The sequence below is a fragment of the Hirundo rustica genome, chromosome 5, assembly GCF_015227805.2.
Source record: "Hirundo rustica isolate bHirRus1 chromosome 5, bHirRus1.pri.v3, whole genome shotgun sequence".
Classification (NCBI taxonomy): domain Eukaryota; kingdom Metazoa; phylum Chordata; class Aves; order Passeriformes; family Hirundinidae; genus Hirundo; species Hirundo rustica.
In genome coordinates, this window is record NC_053454.1 from 63,961,923 (window position 1) to 63,981,141 (window position 19,219).

Below are 19,219 nucleotides of genomic sequence, written 5' to 3' on the forward strand. Positions count from 1 at the left end.
AGAAATAATTAAAAAGATTGGATGCGTGTCAGTAAAGAGAAGTGAAAGGCAATGTACTCAGGGATAATCAGCTAAATAAAAACAGGATGAGGAAACAATTGGCCTCATAAATATGAAGGAAAAGGTCTGGATAATGAATCAGAGTTGATGGCAGTTTCACAAACTCCTTAGTCACCATTAGACCAGCGAGAATTTGGTCTGACACCTTAACAGAAACACAGGCTGGATATAAGGCATGGAGACCTGAAACCACAGCATGCACAGAGAAGAAATTATGGAGTGTTCTGCAAAAATACAGCTTTTCTGTTTTGAAAGAGTGCATGTATACAGCAGAACATCTTCATAGCCAATAATGTTTGTAAAGCTCATCTTAGCAACCAGTTCTAAAAATGGAGCGCAGGCTCCCACAAACCTCGTGAGATCACACCCAGGAGGAAGTGATTCTGTTACTGTGCAGAGACTTCTAATGTATTCATTACACTCAACAATATCAAAGCACTGTGCAGCAGCATGAGGCAGCTACTAAGCACTTCTTTTCCCATAACATTTCCACAGACAGGAGAGTGTAACTAGTAATGTATTCCGTAAGGAGATGGAAAACCAACTTTTGGTATTGTAGGGTTTTAACATTTCAAAAGCAAAATCGTATTTCTAGGATATTCTATCACTGAGAAATGTGAGTAGCTGGAAATGGTTTCTTTTTGTATTAGTCTGCACATCTTTCATTTCCTTCTCTTCACGCATCTTTCTCAGTTTTCAGTGTGACCGTGTGGCCTGCATAACATCGTTATGTACACAATATGTACCACATTTAAAAAAAGGAGAACGACATCTTGTATCACTAAAGCGTGTGCTTATCCGGCACTCAGAAACCGGCAGAGGAGCAGCACGCTTTGTGGCAGGGCTGAGTGTCACTTCTCAGCTCTTGCTGGCCACATCCCTGGGTCTGCCAACGATGGGAAGAATTGTGTCAGGAGAGCAAGCATCAGCATTAATTGTAACTGCGGGATAACAAAATAATAAAGAAACAAGATTACAAGTTAAGTTTCCTTTTGTAGGACAGTAGAGACTGATGCTTATTGCAGGCCTTTATTTCCATCTTCATTCTTCACTGCATTCCTAACAATTCTCAGACAGTCAGCATGAAATACGGATTCGATACATTCCCGGACAGACAGCAGAGACAGGAGGGAGAAGGAAAGACACCAAAAGTCAGATGAAAAGAGCTCCAAAGATTCCCTCCTCTCACAGCGGAAGTTTCCAAAGGATCGGAAGGTGAAAGCAAAACACGACGCTAACATTAACCTACGACTAACCACACTGGAACTGGAATTGGATCTAAAGGCTGTACTTCGGAAGAACCGAGCAGGTGTTTCAGCAGTCACCGGTGTGGCACGGTGTGAGCCCGGTGTCGCCTCAGGGCGCTCCGTGCGCAGCAGCGCCCGAGCGAACGCGCACTCGGCACCTGCGGGCGAACACGGCCCGCACCCGCGGCACCGGGCGGCTCCGGACACCGGCATTTCCCGCGGGAGCGGCGCGGAAGTGACGGCGGCGGGAAGTGACGGCGGCGGCGGGAGCGCGGCCCGGGGCGCTGCGGGCCATGAACAGCCGGCTGCAGGAGATCCGCGAGCGGCAGAAGCTTCGCCGCCAGCTCCTGGCGCAGCAGGTACGGGCGGGAGCGGCCGGGGCCGGGACCGGGGCCGGGGCCGGGGCCGGGGCCGGGGCCGGGGCCGGGGCCGCGGCCGGGGCCGGGGCCGGGGCCGGGGCCGGGGCCGGGGCCGGGGCCGGGGCCGGGCCTGACTTTATGTTCCCGCTGTGCAGCTGGGGGCTGAGAGCGCCGACAGCATCGGCGCCGTGCTCAACAGCAAGGATGAGCAGCGGGAGATCGCGGAGACCAGGGAGACCTGCAGGTCGGTGTCCGAGGGGAGCGGCTGTGCAAAACTGGGGACGCGATAGGAGCACGGGCCCGGGAAACGCCGCGGGGTCGCACTCGGTGAAAGAAAATTCCGTAATTGGTTAAATCGGAGCGGTGAACGGGGCGAGTAGGGTCTAGTTATTCCCTTCTAAGAGCAGCTTGGAAATAACAGCCTGAGTTCTGTTTTGGTGTTAGAGAGCTACTGTGTAGGAAAACCGAGATCTGAATTTGGAATGGGCCGTCTGCTTGGGTCCTAGAGCCTTCACGCTTTGGCTAAGCACAGTTCAGGGCAGTTCAGCCCGAAAGCCCTCATGAAACCACGGATATGTCTAGGACAGCAGATAGTGCATTTCCATTCTCACACGTGTGTGAACGGGCCTAGTTTTGTAGACAAACTGCTTTGGGGTGAAACAGGCTCTTTAGAACAGAAAAATGTGAAGTGGAAGGGAATGAGCCTTACTCTGTAGATATGCTGCATTGGTTAAAATAAGCTGTGCTTTTGAGAGGAGAAAAATGAGAAAGGCAAGGGAATAACTCTTTTCGAGAGTTCTGTCCTTAATAAGCTGTGCTGAACTCACATATACTGAGAGAGGAATAGCTTTTCATGTATGATGTTTTGACATAGTTTCAAATTTAACATGCAGTAACGTGCAGTCAAGGCGTATTATCAAAGATTCCTGAACGCTTTTCTTTGGAGACGAAAACTTTCTTTTGAGGATTTTTGGGTCTTCATAGGGCTGCTTATGATACTTCTGCACCAAATGCAAAACGTAAATATCCAGATGAGGGAGAAGCTGATGAGGAAGAGATTGAAGAATATAAGGTAAGAAAAAGAGGAAAAAGGTACTTTTCTCTGCTCTTGTGTCCCTGAGGTACTTAGAAAACTTGTGTGTATATTAAAATAAATGCCGTGTCTATAGATCCTTTAATATGTGTGTTCCACAGTGGTGGAAGCACTCCCTTGATGCCTTCCGCTGCAGAAGTGTAAGCGACGTGACGCAGACGCTCCGTGCTTCCCCTCAGGTGTGACGTCGGTGCGCTGAGCTGTTCACTCCCCAAACCCCAGTGTGTGGAGGCTGAATGTGTGCTGCTTCTAGGAGGAGGCAGGCCCAGGTGCAAGTGCTCACAGGGAACAGCACTCGGCCGTGGCAGGCTGTGGGAAGAAATGGTGACACGTGTGTGTGCTTGGGTACACGCAGAAAGAATCTTGACCAGGATTTCGTTGTGTCAAAAGGAAAGCCTGCAGTTAGCGGCAGGCACAGGCCATGGGATGAGACACGAGAAGCTGAGGGTGTTTTCTGACCCATCTGTGCGCTGCTGAGGAAGGCAGTTCTGGATGAGCGGAAGAAACAAGGGATTCTAAAGGAATTCGAAGTAAGAGGCTTGGTTCAGGGCATTCTTTTAAGTGTCCAAAATATCCAGGAAGAGTTAGGTTGAAAAAAAGCAAACCAAACTACCTCCATGGTCATTGCAGTGTCAAACTCTCATGCCCTTCACTTTTCAAATGCTCATCCCAAAGCTATTTGACAGCTTTCTCCTAATGTGATGTTTTGGCCAAGATGAGAGACAGAAAGAGTTTAAACAAAGGCATGATTATGATACAGCTGTCTTTATGATTTGCTTTGGGATCTGGTTGCAGTGTATGTCCTCCTCCCCTTTTTCCATGTCCTAATAACCTTGTTTCTGTGGTTAAATCAAATCAATGTCAGTGTATTCATGAAATAGTGCAGTGTCTGTTATTCTCTTGGATGCCTGAAATAGTAATTTTTAAAATACAAAGCCTTCCTCAGGTTACATTTGTGTTCAGGTTTGTAAATCTTTCTGTAATAATGTCTACCTTAAATCTTACTAAACCAAAAAGTTAGTGTCTGACAGGATAGTTTTTGATGATTGATTTTGAAAGTCTATGTAAAGGGACAGGCATTATTTTTAACATGATAAGTGTTAGTCTGTACATCCTGTTCAGTAAAGAAATTGTCACCATGAGGTAGATGGGTGTTTGTGAAGCAGGGTTTTTATTCTTCCATTAGTGATCAGTTAATATCAATTAATTTTACTTCTTCACCAAGTACATTGTTAAAGAACTAAATTGTAATAACCTATAAAGTACATACAGATAAGTCACTTGGGTTGGCAAGGTGCATGAATCTTATCATTAAGGTTTCCTCAATCACTGTGGAGAAGGCTTACCCTGAGGTGGGCTGTAACCACTTGCCACACTTTTCTATGTTGTTGAAATGGAAGAATATTTTAATAACAGTAGCTCAGACAGAGTTCAGTTGAGCAGATGAACAGACTTAAGAAACTTGAAACCCCAGAGTAGAACATCTATAGCGGAGTCATCAGCTGTTTCCTGTAGGCATTGCTAATTCCCTATTGGCAAGGAGATAAGAAGAGTAAAATTCCATCTGCATTTATGTAACTTCTTCCTGAGCCCTCTGAGCCTGCTTAAATTTAGTCTTGTAATATGAACTTGTACCAAAAACTGGATCCTTAAGGTGTCAAGCCATGCTCTATTGTGTTTAATGCAACTTAGACAAAAGCAATAATAGTCCTAACTAATAGTGTTGTGGACAAGCTTTGCAAGTTTGGCAGTTTTGTTCGGAAAATCAGAGGTATTTCTGACGTGAAGGGACTTCAGTCAGTATCCCTGACTTGCAGTGTTGGGTTCTATGCGATAGAATCAGGTAAGTCTTCTGAAATGATTTAAAATTTTTGTCCCCTGGCTTCAGATTTGGTGGAAATGAGTGTACTCTCAAATCTGTGTGAGAGCAGTTTTTGAGATAAAAGGTGAAGTATTTTACTTTGCTCAGCCGTGTAGGAACATCTGATGCAAAAAAAAGGAAAAAGTTTTAATTTTTTATTTATTTGTGTCTCTACTTTTGTTTTTTCTGTAGAATGTGTGAATTTATAGGGGTGGTTCTTCATAAGGCTCAGGCTGATGTGAGAACAAAGGGCAGCACTGGCTCCAGTCTGGCAGCTTGACTCCAGTCTTGGGGCCTGGCTCTGCCTTGCCAGCCTTGGGGGGTGGGTGATAGGGAAGAGATGCACTATTGGAAAAACGGATAATGGACATTTGAAAGTCAGGAAGCTGAGTTGTGGTTCTGGAGAACTCCTAAAATCCTCTTTTCTTGTGGAATTGTAACAGTTGTCCCAGGGTTAGTTGAGCTCCCTGGTCTGTATTTGGAAGTGACGTGTAATGGGATTAGAGTCTCTGCTGCCCCTGCCAGGCTCTTCAGCACCCTCTGGGGCCAGTGAGTGCTGTTCCACCTGTTCCCTTCCCCGAGTGATTTAAGTCCATTGTTTGAACCTGTGAGTGTCTGGTTTGTGGAGTTTCACTTTGTGTGGAGTACAAAACCACTCGTGGCTCTGTTTTGCTGCCTGCCAGCCTAATTTGAGACTGCCCTGTTCTACTTTGTGCAAGCAGGGGCTGAGGGCTTGGGATGCTTCCGTGCCATTGTTGTGGAGGCTGAAGAAAGCTTACTTGGTTGAATCATGGATCACATGTAGCTCCAGTCATTTGAAACAGACTATGTCTGAATATTGTGGGAAGTTTGTTTCCCTAACTCAGCAACTCTATAGCAGATGCTTTGGAAAACACGGATAATTGATGTACAAGAACCTAGTATCTTGTGTTACTGCTGCTGTCATTCTGTCTCCGCTGTGACTCTGTCCTTTCCCTTTGAAAGTTGGTGCTGTGGGCTTTTGTTTGTGGCCACAAGACTTTTTAAATCACTTAAAAAGGCATAAAGAGAATTGGGATGACTCAGGTGACTTAACTGGTGCTTATCATTACAAGGACAAGATTTAGAGAAAGGTGAAAGAGGGAAACAGGTGTAACTTATGATGACATAAGCACGTTTTAGTAAAACTCAAGCTTTCAGCTTTTTTTTTTTTTGGTCTGAATAATGCTGCTGCTTGTCTGTACATTTCTTTTCCTTGCAAACACTGTTTCTGTGAGTAATCTTTTTTTTTTGATCTGGTTAGACGAGCAAAAAGACTGTGTATCTCTTATATTCATCACCTGAATAAGGAAGGGGAAGCTGTGAGCTGTTTATCACATCAGGTATTTCAGAAGTTGGTTCAAGGCTCCACTTTGGAAATAACGGAAGCTTACTCAAAGATTTTGACATTTAGAGGAACCAAAATTGGCAGGGACAAAGGTTAATTATTTATTCTGCATTCAGACAGCTTATGTAGGATAGGGTAAATAGAGCTGTAATAATATGCCAGATGATACCAATTAGTAGTTCTTCAGTTGTGCTTCTGTGTTTTATAAGTCTGTGTGGTGGGTTGATCCAGGATCAGTGGGAAGGCAGAAAGTGATGTGAAGTGAATCTCTCGTGAGTTCCTGTTCTCTCTGAGTTCTGTGTTGGAAGTTCAGAGTACATCGGTGTAACAGATCTCTGAATCCCAGAAACTTGTTGAATGAGCAGTTGGTGGCTCTCTAGATATGTTTATTGTAAATTTTGGGGTTGTAGAATAGGAATGTTAAAGTCACATTTAAGGACAGTCCAGATGAAATACTGACTTGTTCCATGATATGTTTCTGCAAAGCGTGGACTTTGCTAAGGCTGGAAAATAAGAGATGATTGTGTGGATACAAAAGCTCAGAAGTTCTGCTGCAGAACTTCAACAAAATATATACTTTCAGTCCAAAGAAATAAAGTTTTGTGGGACAAAAACGTAAAAGTTCTACACCTTGTGAAGCACTGTCAGGGGCTGGAAGTGAAGGGGTTCTTATTTTTTTTCTTCTTTAAGAGGCCTTTCCCAATAACACTCTCCTTGTCAGTGAGAGAAGTGCAGACTTTTTGGGGAATAGGTAAATTTTTTTCCCCCCTCCAACACTGGAGCTGAATGTGCTGTTTGTAGACAGTCCACTTCTCGTTATGGTTCTGCTTCTTAAGGAAAGGACAGAAACAGCTCGATCTCGTATGCACACTTGTAATACCTGCTTTATTTCCAAGGATGAAGTAGAGATGCAGCAAGATGAAGAAAACCTGCCCTATGAAGAAGAGATTTACAAAGATTCCAGTACCTTTCTTAAGGTGAGCTGCTTTTGCAGTTGGAAGTGTAGTCAAAGCTGGCCTAGTTGTGTTAAATGTTTCTGCAGCTGATGGGATCTGAAATACAGCTTTAAAGGCTCAAGAAGTGGCTTGGAACTCACAGGTCCAGAAGTTGCCAGTGGCAGATCTGACTGTAACTGGTGCTTGCATTGTTCTGAGGCAGCTCACAATGAGCTGCAGGAATGATGGGCCTGGTTTGGAACTAAAAGGGTGGTCTTGGCCAGTGGAACTTTAAAAGGCATGTTGAAAAGATAATCTGCTCCTTTCTCTGACTAACACATACAATGTGTCTGTGGATGTTCAGTTATCTCCTGTTGCTCTCACTGAACTTCTTCCTGTTCTCCAGGGCACTCAGAGCTTAAATCCACACAACGATTACTGCCAGCACTTCGTGGATACAGGACACAGACCCCAGAACTTCATCAGAGATGTTGGTATGTCACAGCCAGTAACTGTTTGAAAATGACTCATTTGATTCAACAGCACTTCTTTTTCTTCTCCTTTTTTAATTCCTTACAGTTTCTGGGAAGTGCAGATACACAAACTCTTCCTAATTTTTTGTCTCAGTGTGCATATATATCAGCAGAGGCATCTATATGAATGGTTTTATTTTCAGTTACTTAGGAGGTCATAATTACCAAGGCTGCTCTTACCCTTGGTTTTATTTGAAAGTATTTCACCAGAAAGATTTTGTTTTCCAAACTAAGCTCTTTTGATTCCGGAAAGTAGATGAGTTTAATGAGGAGATCTTGAAACCTCTGGAAATTTACAATTCACCCGTGTGCTGGGCTGTACTGCCTGTTGAGCATGTAAAGTAAGGGAAATACTGACATTTCATTCAGGCAGCAATGTGGATAATGTTTCCTAGCTAAATTAGGTAACTGCTGACAGCTTGTTAGAATGCCCAGGTTTAGAGGATGTCGCTTTTCAAGTTTACATTTACCCAGATATAACTTGCTACTGAAACAATGCTACACAGGGCCTGAGTTTAGACTTGCTAAAACTAAGGCGTGGTTTGGTCCTGTTTCCCAGAATAGGTGTCTGGCATTTGGTTTTTAAAAGGAGCAGAACATCTCCCTCTGCAGTTTTATGCAACAGCTCTCTGTATTTTATCAGGTGTAAAATTGCCAGGGCAAGGGGGTTGTGTTTTTAGATGACAGCCCAAAGAGGTTTGGTTTGCCTCCAGAGGCTTTTAGTTTATTCTTCTCTATATTTTGTGAATGCTTCTGTGAAGCACATCTGGATGGTTCTTAAGGAAAATGGGCTGTTTTGACTCAATTGGATCTTTATCTCAAAAGCACTTGGGCTTCACAGTTATGTGCTTGAGGCAGTTCCTCACTGTTCTTGGAAACGAGTAGGGAGGAGCAGCAGCCCCTGTTGTGTGCCGTGACTCCCCCGCTGTGTGAGAGGACAAACGCGTGTCGTGTGTTGGTGTGGAGATGAACACGGCAGCAGCAGCTGGGCCAGAGCCCTTGACAGGGCTGAGCTGTGCCCAGCTGCACACTGGTGGGGTGAGCAGACGTTTTCTACGTGTCGGTGGATGTGGCCCAGAGAAAAACAAGTGGTTCTGGAACACCCAGCTGTATCCTTTTGATGTTGCTTTTGGAGAAGAGGGAGGCACCTGTGGGTCTGGGTTTGGTTAGGTTGAGGGGTTTTGATTGAAAATTCTTTTGTGTCTATTGCTGCTGATAACTGGCTTCTGTCTCTGCTGCCCTGGGGTATTGGACTCACAGTGGCTGGAAGCAGCACAGTGGTGGAAATCAGGAGAACACAGCAGTAGTTCTAAGCCGTTACATGTGTAAGGAAAAGGATGAAAACTTTTGGGTGTTTTATGCATGAGTAGCAAGAGATAATAAAGGTTAGGTACTGAGAACTTCGCTTTCATCATTGCAATTCTAGGATTAGGACTTAAGAAGGTTGAATTAAAATCAGGAGAGAGATGACGGGTTTGTGGGTTTGGGTGAGGTTTTTTCCCCAATTTATTCATGCCATTCCAAGTTCTACTTTTAAATGAACATGGAGCCTTTTAAATAACTCTTGCTAAAGTTGAAGTGATGGTGCTTGGGATGCAGGAAAGGCACCTTGTTGGTTTATGCTGAACTTGCTGCTGGCACTAGCAAACCCATTGTCTTTAAGGGAGAACGAAATAAACTTCAAAGTATATTTTCCTTTTTACAACATTTGCTGCAAAAGAGCTAATTGAGGGTTCTCTGCTTTGCATTCTGTACACGTGAAAGATTGGAAAATTGACCCCGTAAAGCTTAGTGTAGGAACATGTGTTCAGATCTTCATGACTCCCACCACCAAATCTCAGTGTAGGGGTTGCCTCAGGGAACCAGCCACAGCCCAGGTGCCACCTTGGAAACAGTCATCCAAGATTACCCGGACTATGCTGTGGATTAATGTTAATTAGATCTTAATAGAAATTTATGGATGGGGGGAAACCAAAATAGCTTTTTTAATCATCCTGGCACTATCAATTTAACTGAAAGGTTGTTTCCTTCTGGTAACTGGAGCTGTGAATTCCTCGTCCACTGTAGTACCCTAGAGAAGATCAGAGCATAGACACTGCATCAGTAACAGCCCTGATCAGCTGGGTGAGGGCAGGAGGCTTTTGTCAAGTACTGAACGAAAAACTGCTTTAAAGGGTTTGCTTTGTTCTAACAAAAATTAAAATGAGGCTAAATATCAACATTTGGACCTATTCAGAATACTGGACAATGCTTAATTGATAGAGATTTACTCTGTTAAGTAGTTGTTAACTTCATGTTTTCTTCTTCTTAGGCTTAGCAGATAGGTTTGAAGAATATCCAAAACTTAGAGAGCTCATCAGATTGAAGGATGAGCTGATATCTAAATCTAACACTCCTCCCATGTAAGTGTTCTTGTGGAAAATGCCTTTCTTCTCCAGACCTGTTTGAAGTTAGCTGTCTGCTTTGCAAATCTCTTATCTTCAGCACCTGCTTAGAATTTACGTTTTCTTTCTGTTTGTGTGTACAAATGAATCAATTGAAGCATAGAAGAGTAAGATCACTCTGGTTTTGTTGGTTTAATCTAGATGTTTAATACAGTGTATAAACTAGATTTTCTTTCCAGTGTGTGATTATTTATAGTCTCTAAAGCTTTGATTTTTTTTTTTAAGACTAAATTGTCAACTGATTTGGCTGCAGGCTTTAATTTGGGAGCTAAAAGAGTATCATGTGGTGGTAATCTCATGTTATCATGTGGTTTATGCTAACAAGAAGAGCTTTAAAAAATTGGCCTCATGATATAACCTTCGCTTTTCTTGTAGCAGCTGGTTTCTGTATAGTGTTCAACTATTATCTCAGTATCCATCAACCACATGTTACTTTGGAGTTGAAGACAAAAATCCTTAGGCTGACTGGAAGTCATTTGTCCTTATTGACTTGAAATTACCTCGGAGTTTTTGCTGAATGTGAGACACAGTCTCAGTGTGCAACGTGTTCCTGCAGGGATTGAGACCTCTCTGAACTTAGCCTTGTGCTTGTCATATGCAGTAGTCTTAATCTGTACCACAAAAATCCACCTGATTTAATGATGGTCACATAAAACCCCGTGAAATAGTTGTCTGAACAGCTGAGTGCAAATTGCAGAACTCAAACCTGCTCTTTGAAGCTGGTTTTATGTTTTGGTCATAAAGTACTAAAGGGGGAAAACCGGTAATCAAATGCTGCCTTCTGACAACACCAACTACACATACGGAATCTCTTCCACACGCGTTTTGGGATGGGGAAGCTGGTGGCCTACTGATCAGCTGCACTAAGGTTAAAGGAATTTAGGGGAGGGCAGTGTAATTTTTTGATAGTGATAGAGCAGCGAGTGGTGTGCAGCTGTGGAGGGAGCGCACGTGAGCGTGTATTTACTAGAATCAGTTGGAGGGGGGATTTTGCTTGGTACAGGAATAGAGAAATACACGTATATGATATAAAAAGTAACAATGTGTCCAGTATTTAGAATCTTGGGAATTATTCTAAAAATATTCCACTTTCCCAGTTAGCCAGGCAGTGAGTGTTTGCCTCTTGAATGTTTGTTTCCTCCTATTATAGTCCACGGGTGTACAGAAAGTGCAGTGAGTTGCACTAGGTGTTGTTGTACAGTCTGTGGGCATCTGTTTCCTGCTTGCTAAGTTAGAATCCTGAAAACTGTTTATTAAGACTACTTAAACCCCACAAGGCAATAGCATCCAGCCTCGATTAAGTGAGGATGTGTAGTGGATCTCCTCTGGATTTAGAGCGTTTGAGATGTACAACCCACCCAGGAGACCCTGCTGTTAACTGGCTGCACACGTGGGCTGCATGTAGGGTAGTTCTCAGGCCACTGTTGCACCTTGTCCAAGCAGTCTGGCATCTTCTGCTTAAACAGGTATTTGCAAGCAGACTTGGAAGCCTTTGATATTAGGGAACTGAAGTCCAAATTTGATGTGATTCTCCTGGAGCCACCTTTGGAAGAGTATTACCGAGAGACTGGCATTACTGCCAATGAAAAATGCTGGACCTGGGATGATGTAAGTACCCTTTTTGCTCTGAAGAACATTTCATACGTTTGTTTAAGCAAATAGTTTGTGGGTTTCATTTAGTAAACACAACTTCTTGTTCTCTCTGAGCCTGGCTGAAAACTTGAACCTAGTAGTAGTGGGTTTTCTCTCTGCCCTTACCTTCACTGAGCTTTCTGTTTGATTCTTGGCTGTTGAAATAACCTAATGTCCATTGAAAATATTCCCTTGTTGAAATTCTTGAGATTCTTAAGGCATGCTTTCTAATATGCTGGTCTTCTAGTAAAAAGTGCAGGTAAGTTTGCTTTACTGACATTCCTCAATTCTCCAACTGTTGATTGGGTAGGAAATTTTAATGGCCAAACCAGTAATAATTCCTTAAAATGTAACAAAATAGATAAACCTCACTTGTGGAAGTCTTTCTCTTGCATTTATTCAGAAATGGTGCCTGGCAGTGCTACCCATGGAAGAAACATTCCATCCTGACGGGGAAACTGGAGTGTTAGAGGCAGGACTCATCCTCCTAGTTGGGAGTTACATCCTCTTAGAATGGCTGCTACTGCATTATTGTTCCTCAGAGTGGCACTGAATGAGGCTTGATTTGATGTGTTAGCAAGTTAGAGATGAATCCTTTCAACTTGTGATGACTAACAGATATTTTGCATCCAAAGTTATTTCGTCTTGAACATTACTCATTTGCCATTGTTGAACCACTGTCCTCATAAATTCTGGCTGCTTTTCCTGAAAGTGAAAATGCAGAGAATGTCTTTGCTATTTAGTGATAGGGATTAAGCTGGGATTTTTAGAACAACCTTCATGTAAGTACTCACAGAGGAAAAGAAACAGGCTGCTGTTGCTGCTGTATTACATATTTTTGCTGCAAGTGGGATGATAAAACAAAGCAGAGGTTTGCAGAGGAGATCGTGTGGGTCGTATTGGTCTTTTTAAGTCTAGAATTCTTTATACAGGTTGGATTTCTGTTTGTGATGGTTTCATCCCAGCCAGCAGCCCAGCCCCAGGCAGCCGCTCGCTCACTCCCCCACCAGTGGGATCAAGGGAGAGAAATGGAAGGATAAAAGCTGGAAAACTCATGGCTTGAAACAGTGTAATGGGGAAAGCAAAAGCCATGCACGCAAGCAAAGCAAAACAAAGAATTAGTTCCCTGCTTCCCTTGGGCCCCCAGGTGTGCTTCCTCATGGTTTCTGTGACAATGTCTGAAGACTCAGTATTCTTCTTGACACAGCTGGTGATTTGTATTTAATTCAGGAACACTTTTATTGCGCTTATTATTACTAGATCATGAAATTAGAAATTGAAGAAATCGCAGCCCCAAGGTCATTTGTATTTCTGTGGTGTGGCTCAGGCGAGGGTCTGGATCTCGGCCGAGTGGTAAGATGTTGTTTTAATTCAATTTATCAGGCACAGGCTTAAGAGTTTATTTTTATCTTTGACTTTTCCCTGTATAGAATTCTCAGCCCTAACTACTGAGGGATGTTTCGTTACTGTGTTAGAGGAGATGTGATTTTAAAGGGCATTAACTCTTTAGATACTATAAATGTCCAGACGAGTCACTGACTGTGTGAGGGAGCATTAATTCCTTGGGGTCTTTGCTTTGGTGTATGTGTGTTGACAGAGGAGCAGGTTGCCAAGTTACAACTTTTTTAACAGAAGTCTCAGTAGTTTTCTGCCAGAAATATTTATGCCAGGAGAAAGGTCCTACTGTTCCATAAATTGAGACACAATTGTCATCTTTCTGCATGCCAGGGAAACGCTGCTTGTGCTGGGGATGCTGCACTAAGAATTCCCAGTTGGCTCCTGCTGTGCTGAAACATTCTTTATTTAGTGTGAGCAGTGCTTTCCATGAAAACAATTCACAGACAACTGCTTAAGGGCAGCCTGTAGTTACTGACTGGTTTGCTTTGGCTGTATTTCTGTCTGAAGCTGGCCAGATAGATGGGGTTTGGTCATAGACAGGTTTGTAGTAGCTGGGCAGTCGTTGAGTAAGAAAAGTCAAGTGCCTAAGTGAGTGTTCAGTGGGGTCACTCGATGTTTTTGTGTAGCGTGAACTGTTTCACTTGTTTGTAACATTTAGTGTCTGCGCAAATGGGGTTACAGAAGATGTGAGGACATTTGCTGGATTAAAACAAATAAGAACAACCCTGGCAAGACCAAGACCCTAGACCCTAAAGCTGTCTTCCAAAGAACCAAGGTAAAGGATTTGTTCCATGCCTACTCTGTTTCCATTCTGTCTCTCTGTGTTAATGACCCACCCAGTGCTGGTGACAGGATTGGGAGAAAGAGCCAAGAGGAGAACTTCCGTTCTGTTCTGCAAAGCACATTTTATAGAACTAAACTGGGCAATAGAATTTGACTAAATGTCAAAAGAAGTCCCTAAATCTGTGGATTTTAATTGAATCTATTAATAAAAATAACTGTAGAAGATTGGCTATTGGTTCTAAATGCACACGAGCAGCTGTGTGCCCATAGCTTGGACCAGAGAGAGGTCTGGGGGAACCAGAGCTCAGACGGCATCTCCTGCCTTCCTGGAGGTGATTCCTCGTTCGTTAATCATTCGTTAGCATTAAACATTCTCAAGTCTGTCTCAAATTTGCCATTGTTAAGAGTATAAACTTCCCTTTAGGGTATCTGGAGTCTTCCTTTGACTTGCATTTACATTAATCTGAAGTTTGTTTGAAAGTGCGTTGTTTAAGTTATAAATATTTATAAGTATAAATATTGTGTGTTTATTGCATATACTATTGCAAATATGTGCAGTTTGCTCATGAGGGCAAGGTTAAAACTAACACTGGAGTCTTTGGGGGGACTTCATGTTATTGTTTAGCAAGGAAAAATAGTTTCCGGTGTGGGGGAATTCCTCTGTTTATTGAGCAAGAGTTGGGCTGAGGTCACTGTTTGTGATGAACACTGAAAATGGAGTGAGTTTGCTCTGACTGAACAAACACTGCTGGCAAGCTGTGCTTAGAGCAGCAGATGTGTTCTGTTCTGTCTGACTGAGGCATCTCTCAGTCAAACAGATGCTTGGTGCTGTGCCAGAGGATCCCAGGTATTTTGTGAGTGGCACACCGTGTGGTATAGGAGTAAAATGTTTGGGATAGTTCTAAGGACTAGACTGAGGAGGCTTGGCTTGGTGGGTGATTTGCTTAGCAGTATTCTGCTTTGCACTTAGGTTAATTCCAGGTCCAGACCTGTATTGCATGAGTGCAACACCATCTGCATAGATTTGACAGGTCTGATGTTGTCTTTCATGTTTACCCACTAACTCTGCAAACCCTTTCCAAAATTTGGGAATGATTACATGCTCTTGTTTGCAACCGTTTCCTGAGCCATCTGGTGGTGTTTAGTGAGTCAGAGTATTTGATCCTGGGGAACATCACTCATCCAAGATTGGTATTCCCACTGACAGAGCTCTGAAATGAGTATGTAGGAGCCTCTTTTCATCCTGGAACAATCGTGGTGATTCCTCATTCATGGGTGCCACATATCACTCACTTAAATTGGTCTGCCATGTTGCAAAAGGAAGGAAAGCAATGCGTGGTAAGCTCAAGAACACTTCTAATGCTGATGAGCTGCCTGAGAGTGCACGGACAGTGTGATAGTAGTTGTGGGGTTTTATGCAGCAGTATCTTCTGGAAAGGAACCTGAGGGAAATTCTGAGGGCTACTTTATGAACAGAGGTACAACGGGGAAAAGTACATCTTATTTCCACTGTCCGTTTTATGACTGAAAACTTTTTAAAAGTAATACATGAATAAAGTTAGGATCAGAATGTCTAAGACAGATATTAATCATAATAAATAACCATTCCTTGCTCTTGCCATCATGTTTTTCTCTTTTGCCTTTTGAGACTTCTCAGCCCTTCCAGCCTAAAGTTCTGTAGTCGAAAATGTCCACCTACCTGACTTCAGCCTTGATTTGAGTTTTACCACCTGGTAGTGTAGTTTATCAAGCTTCAGCTTGAAGTACAGCTCTGCTTTGTTCTCAAATGGCTCCTTCGGTAGCCTCAGACTTCTCTCCTGTAAGAGTGGGATGTGCTGTGCTTAGAACTGCCCTTGCTGTCCCTTGTGCTCACCTGGCACTGCAGTAGGTGTGAGAGGTGACAGCTCTGTGTGTCTGCAGGAGCACTGCCTCATGGGCATCAAGGGCACCGTGCGCCGCAGCACCGACGGGGACTTCATCCACGCCAACGTCGACATCGACCTCATCATCACCGAGGAGCCTGAAATCGGCAACATAGAGAAACCCGTGGAGATTTTCCACATCATTGAGCATTTCTGCCTTGGGCGACGGCGGCTCCACCTCTTTGGGAGGGACAGCACAATTCGACCAGGTAACGGCTCTGTTGGTTTTGATCAAATGGTAAAATTCATTTCAGGGTCCTAAAGAGATTTCTAGATCTAGATCACAGGCCAGACAGCAGATCCCAAGGGGATACATCTTTGCTGTATGTGAAGATCTGTCAGTCACAGAACTGCTGTTTGGAAAGTTTATGACAACTCTTATTTCTGTAATTTTTCCAGAAGAGAGATTTTTGTTAACCAATATTTTTGTCCATCCATGTGTTTAATTCATCAGTGATCATAACAAAATCCAGTTGAGATTACTTTTCTCCCATATGTTTACACTTCTCAGAAAAGCAATTTATTTCTCCATCTGATTTTCAACCCCTACAAGCTTAGTGCCAATGTCTGAAGATGCAGTATCTCACAGTGGGTGCTGCATCTGGCACGATGAAAAATGCAATAAATACACGCATCAGGACACATTGTTCAGGTGTCCAGTCCTGCTGCCAGTGGATTCTTCTGTCAGTGTCTCACAGAGTCAGGTTACTCTACTTGAACCTCTGTATTTTTTAAAAACGTTGTGTTGCAAGGACAAGTAGAAAGAAGGGGTAGGGGGTTGTGAAAGCATAGCATGGATGTTGCCACAGCAATAAAAAAATTTAAAAAAGAAACACAAGCCCTTAGAAATACCCAGCTAAAATCTTAACTTTGCAGCAACCCTAGAGGTGACTTTTCATTCTGTTCAGTGCCACTGATGTGTAGGGGAGTTTTTCTCGCTGCCACTTGAGTGTTCATTTACTGGGAGAAGTTTAACAGTGGCCTTGAAGCCTGAAGTTTGTTGTTGCTTCTGCTGACTGTGGTTTCGTTCCCAAGGTTGGCTGACGGTGGGACCCACCCTCACGAACAGCAACTTCAACGCGGAAACATACTCCTCCTACTTCATGGCTCCCAATTCCCACCTGACCGGCTGCACCGAGGAGATCGAGAGGCTGCGGCCCAAGTCCCCGCCACCCAAGTCCAAGTCGGACCGGGGCGGGGGTGCTCCCAGGGGAGGAGGAAGAGGAGGGACTTCTGCGGGCCGGGGAGAGAGGGGCAGGGAGAGGAACAGAACCAACTTCCGTGGTGAGCGGGGCGGCTTCAGAGGGGGCCGTGGAGGGACCCATCGAGGGGGCTTCCCCACCCGCTGAGGAGGTGACGTTGCTTCCCGGGTCTATGCCTTGTCCGGGAATCTTTTCTGTAGTCTGGTTTTTCCAAAAGTGAATTCCTCTGGGGACTCAAGCTAGATGACTTTTACAATTATTTTTGGTGCACGCCGTTTCAGACAGTTGGCCTTGCGCTCTGGCACAGCACTGAACTCCAAGCAGAGAGCACCAGCCCTTCACACCACGGGTAGGACGGAAATGATCCCCTTGCTCTCCCCTTAGGAACCTTGCAAGCTGGAGACTTCTTTTTCAACTTTGTTTTCTCCAAAACATGGATTCCTCCTCCATCTCCAGAGGTTCAGGTTTGGCGTGACTTGCATTAATATGCTGGAACGGGCAGGAAATGCAGTTGTGAATTGCATGGCCACAGCAGACTTGCTGTCTGAAAAAGTGCTGTGTCTGTATTGACACCTACTTTAACTTCTTTGAAACCAAGGAGCAAATGAAATAAATAGAATTCTATTTTTTCTTATTTGGTTTAAACTTCCCAAATTATTCCTGGGAATAGGAAAAGGTTAATTTTTAATTTGTGGTGTATATGCCCTCACCTGTCGTCTCAGTAGTGAGGAGAGTTGCCGTTCTGTGCAGTTGTGTGTTGTCCTTCCTGCAAAGCACCAAGTTGTGCACGGGTCTGGGTTGCTCCTTGAGTGGGGATTTTCCCCCAGTGTGTGTCTGTAACACCTTGTTCTGTGGGAGGGAAGAGCAGTGTCACTGCAGAGTGGTCCCAGAGGCCGTGCTGTGAGTGTGCCATTGCCTGGTGACGGGGAACACTGATGGAACTGAGTGCTGCCTTTGCACTTTGGTTCACAAGTTTGGGAATGGCTGCTGCTTATCCAGTGGAGTGTGGAAAGACAGTGACCCCCTTCCCTATGTACAATGTCCATTTTTAGCAAAACCACAACTCCGAGCGTCTTGGTAGGCTGAACAAACCTGGCTTTTGATGTCTTAGGGTCAGTTTTAGGTGTGGGTTTTGTAAAACTGGCGTTTAAGTCTCAATGTTTCTCTTGAAGCCAGCTTTTAATGACTGTCCTGTAAAGCAGTGGCTTATTAAACATGTTTATCAAAGCTGATGTTGAAATATCTTTACTATTTTGTGGGTTTGCTCTCCTTGAGGTTTTGGAATTGCTCAGTGGTTTCCTCTGTGCTGCTGTAGACAAGAACTGTTCTTTTGAAGATTTTGACAGGCCAGGGAACTGCCTGGCTTTGGTAGTGTTCAGCAGGGGAGTGCCAATGGAACCTGCCTGTTGTTTACAGCTTGTTTCTTCCTCTGTCATATGTTCACATCTGGAGAGGGACTGGATTTGGGGAAGGGAAGTTTTAAAGGTGGTGTTCATCTAGTCATTGGTGAAGTCTGCCATAGGCTATATGGAACAGCATCTGAGAGAAGGTAAATGCACTAATAGGGACACTTTCTTTTTTGGTGGTTTTTGCCCTAATTGTGTTATTCAAGAAAGGCTTTCCTTTACCTCAGGACCACTGCTTTTGTGCCAGGGACAAATATTTTCTTGTTAATTTCCATTTCCCCCTTTTAATTACAAATGCCCATGCTGGTAGTTTAGTGACTGGGCTGCTCTTAACACAGTTAGGATAAATGGCAGAGGAAGGTTGAAAACAACTGAATCTGATATGCTTTGTATCAGTTTGCAGACGCTGCAGTGCTGCTCAAGACTTCACTGACTGAGGCAAGTAGTGGCAGGTGATGAAGGTTTCGCGGTCCTTCCACCCAAAACAGAAATGGCTCAATTACTGTAAGGTTAAAAAAAAAAAAAAAAAAAATAGTGCTGCAGCAAGTGTTAGGTTAGAGCTGGCTGGCTGGGCCACCTTTGCCAGCAAAGTCTGACATCCACGTTGTGAACAAGCAACTGATGGAATGTTTTAATTGCGGTTAATGGACAGGGAACTCCACCTCTGCACTTGTCCTCCATACAGAACAGCACTGTCCCTGCTCATCTGAAGGTGGCATTTCAGCAGTGACAGACTGACAAAGGCCATACAGGTAAGGCAGCAGTGCAGGGCTGTGCGTTCCCAAATCTTGGTCCATGTCCTTGTGGGGACAGAGATGAGACTTGGCAAGTACTGGAGAGAAACCCAGTCCCACACACACTTATACAGGAAGAACACTGGGCCATTTGCTTAGTCATGGAATGCAGACCATATAGAAATGGTGATTAGAGATGAAAAGCTTTTAATTGCAGGAGTAGCTGTCAGTTAATTTCTCACTT

General features: G+C 43.9%; 1 protein-coding gene across 6 annotated transcripts; it reads left to right on the top strand.

Annotated features, from left to right (window-relative positions):
• The first annotated feature begins 1,535 nt into the window (after positions 1-1,535).
• On the top strand, positions 1,536-17,469 carry METTL14 (methyltransferase 14, N6-adenosine-methyltransferase subunit). 6 transcript variants are annotated; one of them, XM_040064870.2, is made up of 11 exons: positions 1,536-1,666; positions 1,822-1,910; positions 2,651-2,738; positions 6,883-6,963; positions 7,328-7,415; positions 9,766-9,856; positions 11,365-11,506; positions 12,791-12,883; positions 13,587-13,703; positions 15,632-15,842; positions 16,669-17,469. In XM_040064870.2, the coding sequence occupies exons 1-11, from the start codon at positions 1,601-1,603 to the stop codon at positions 16,980-16,982; spliced, it is 1,380 nt and encodes a 459-aa protein (XP_039920804.1). In that variant the 5' UTR covers positions 1,536-1,600; the 3' UTR covers positions 16,983-17,469. The 6 variants fall into 6 exon arrangements, with proteins under 6 accessions (XP_039920804.1, XP_039920805.1, XP_039920810.1 ...); XM_040064871.2 differs by lacking the exon at positions 12,791-12,883; XM_040064876.2 differs by lacking the exons at positions 1,536-1,666; positions 1,822-1,910; positions 2,651-2,738 and adding an exon at positions 4,052-4,602.
• The last annotated feature ends 1,750 nt before the right edge of the window (positions 17,470-19,219 follow it).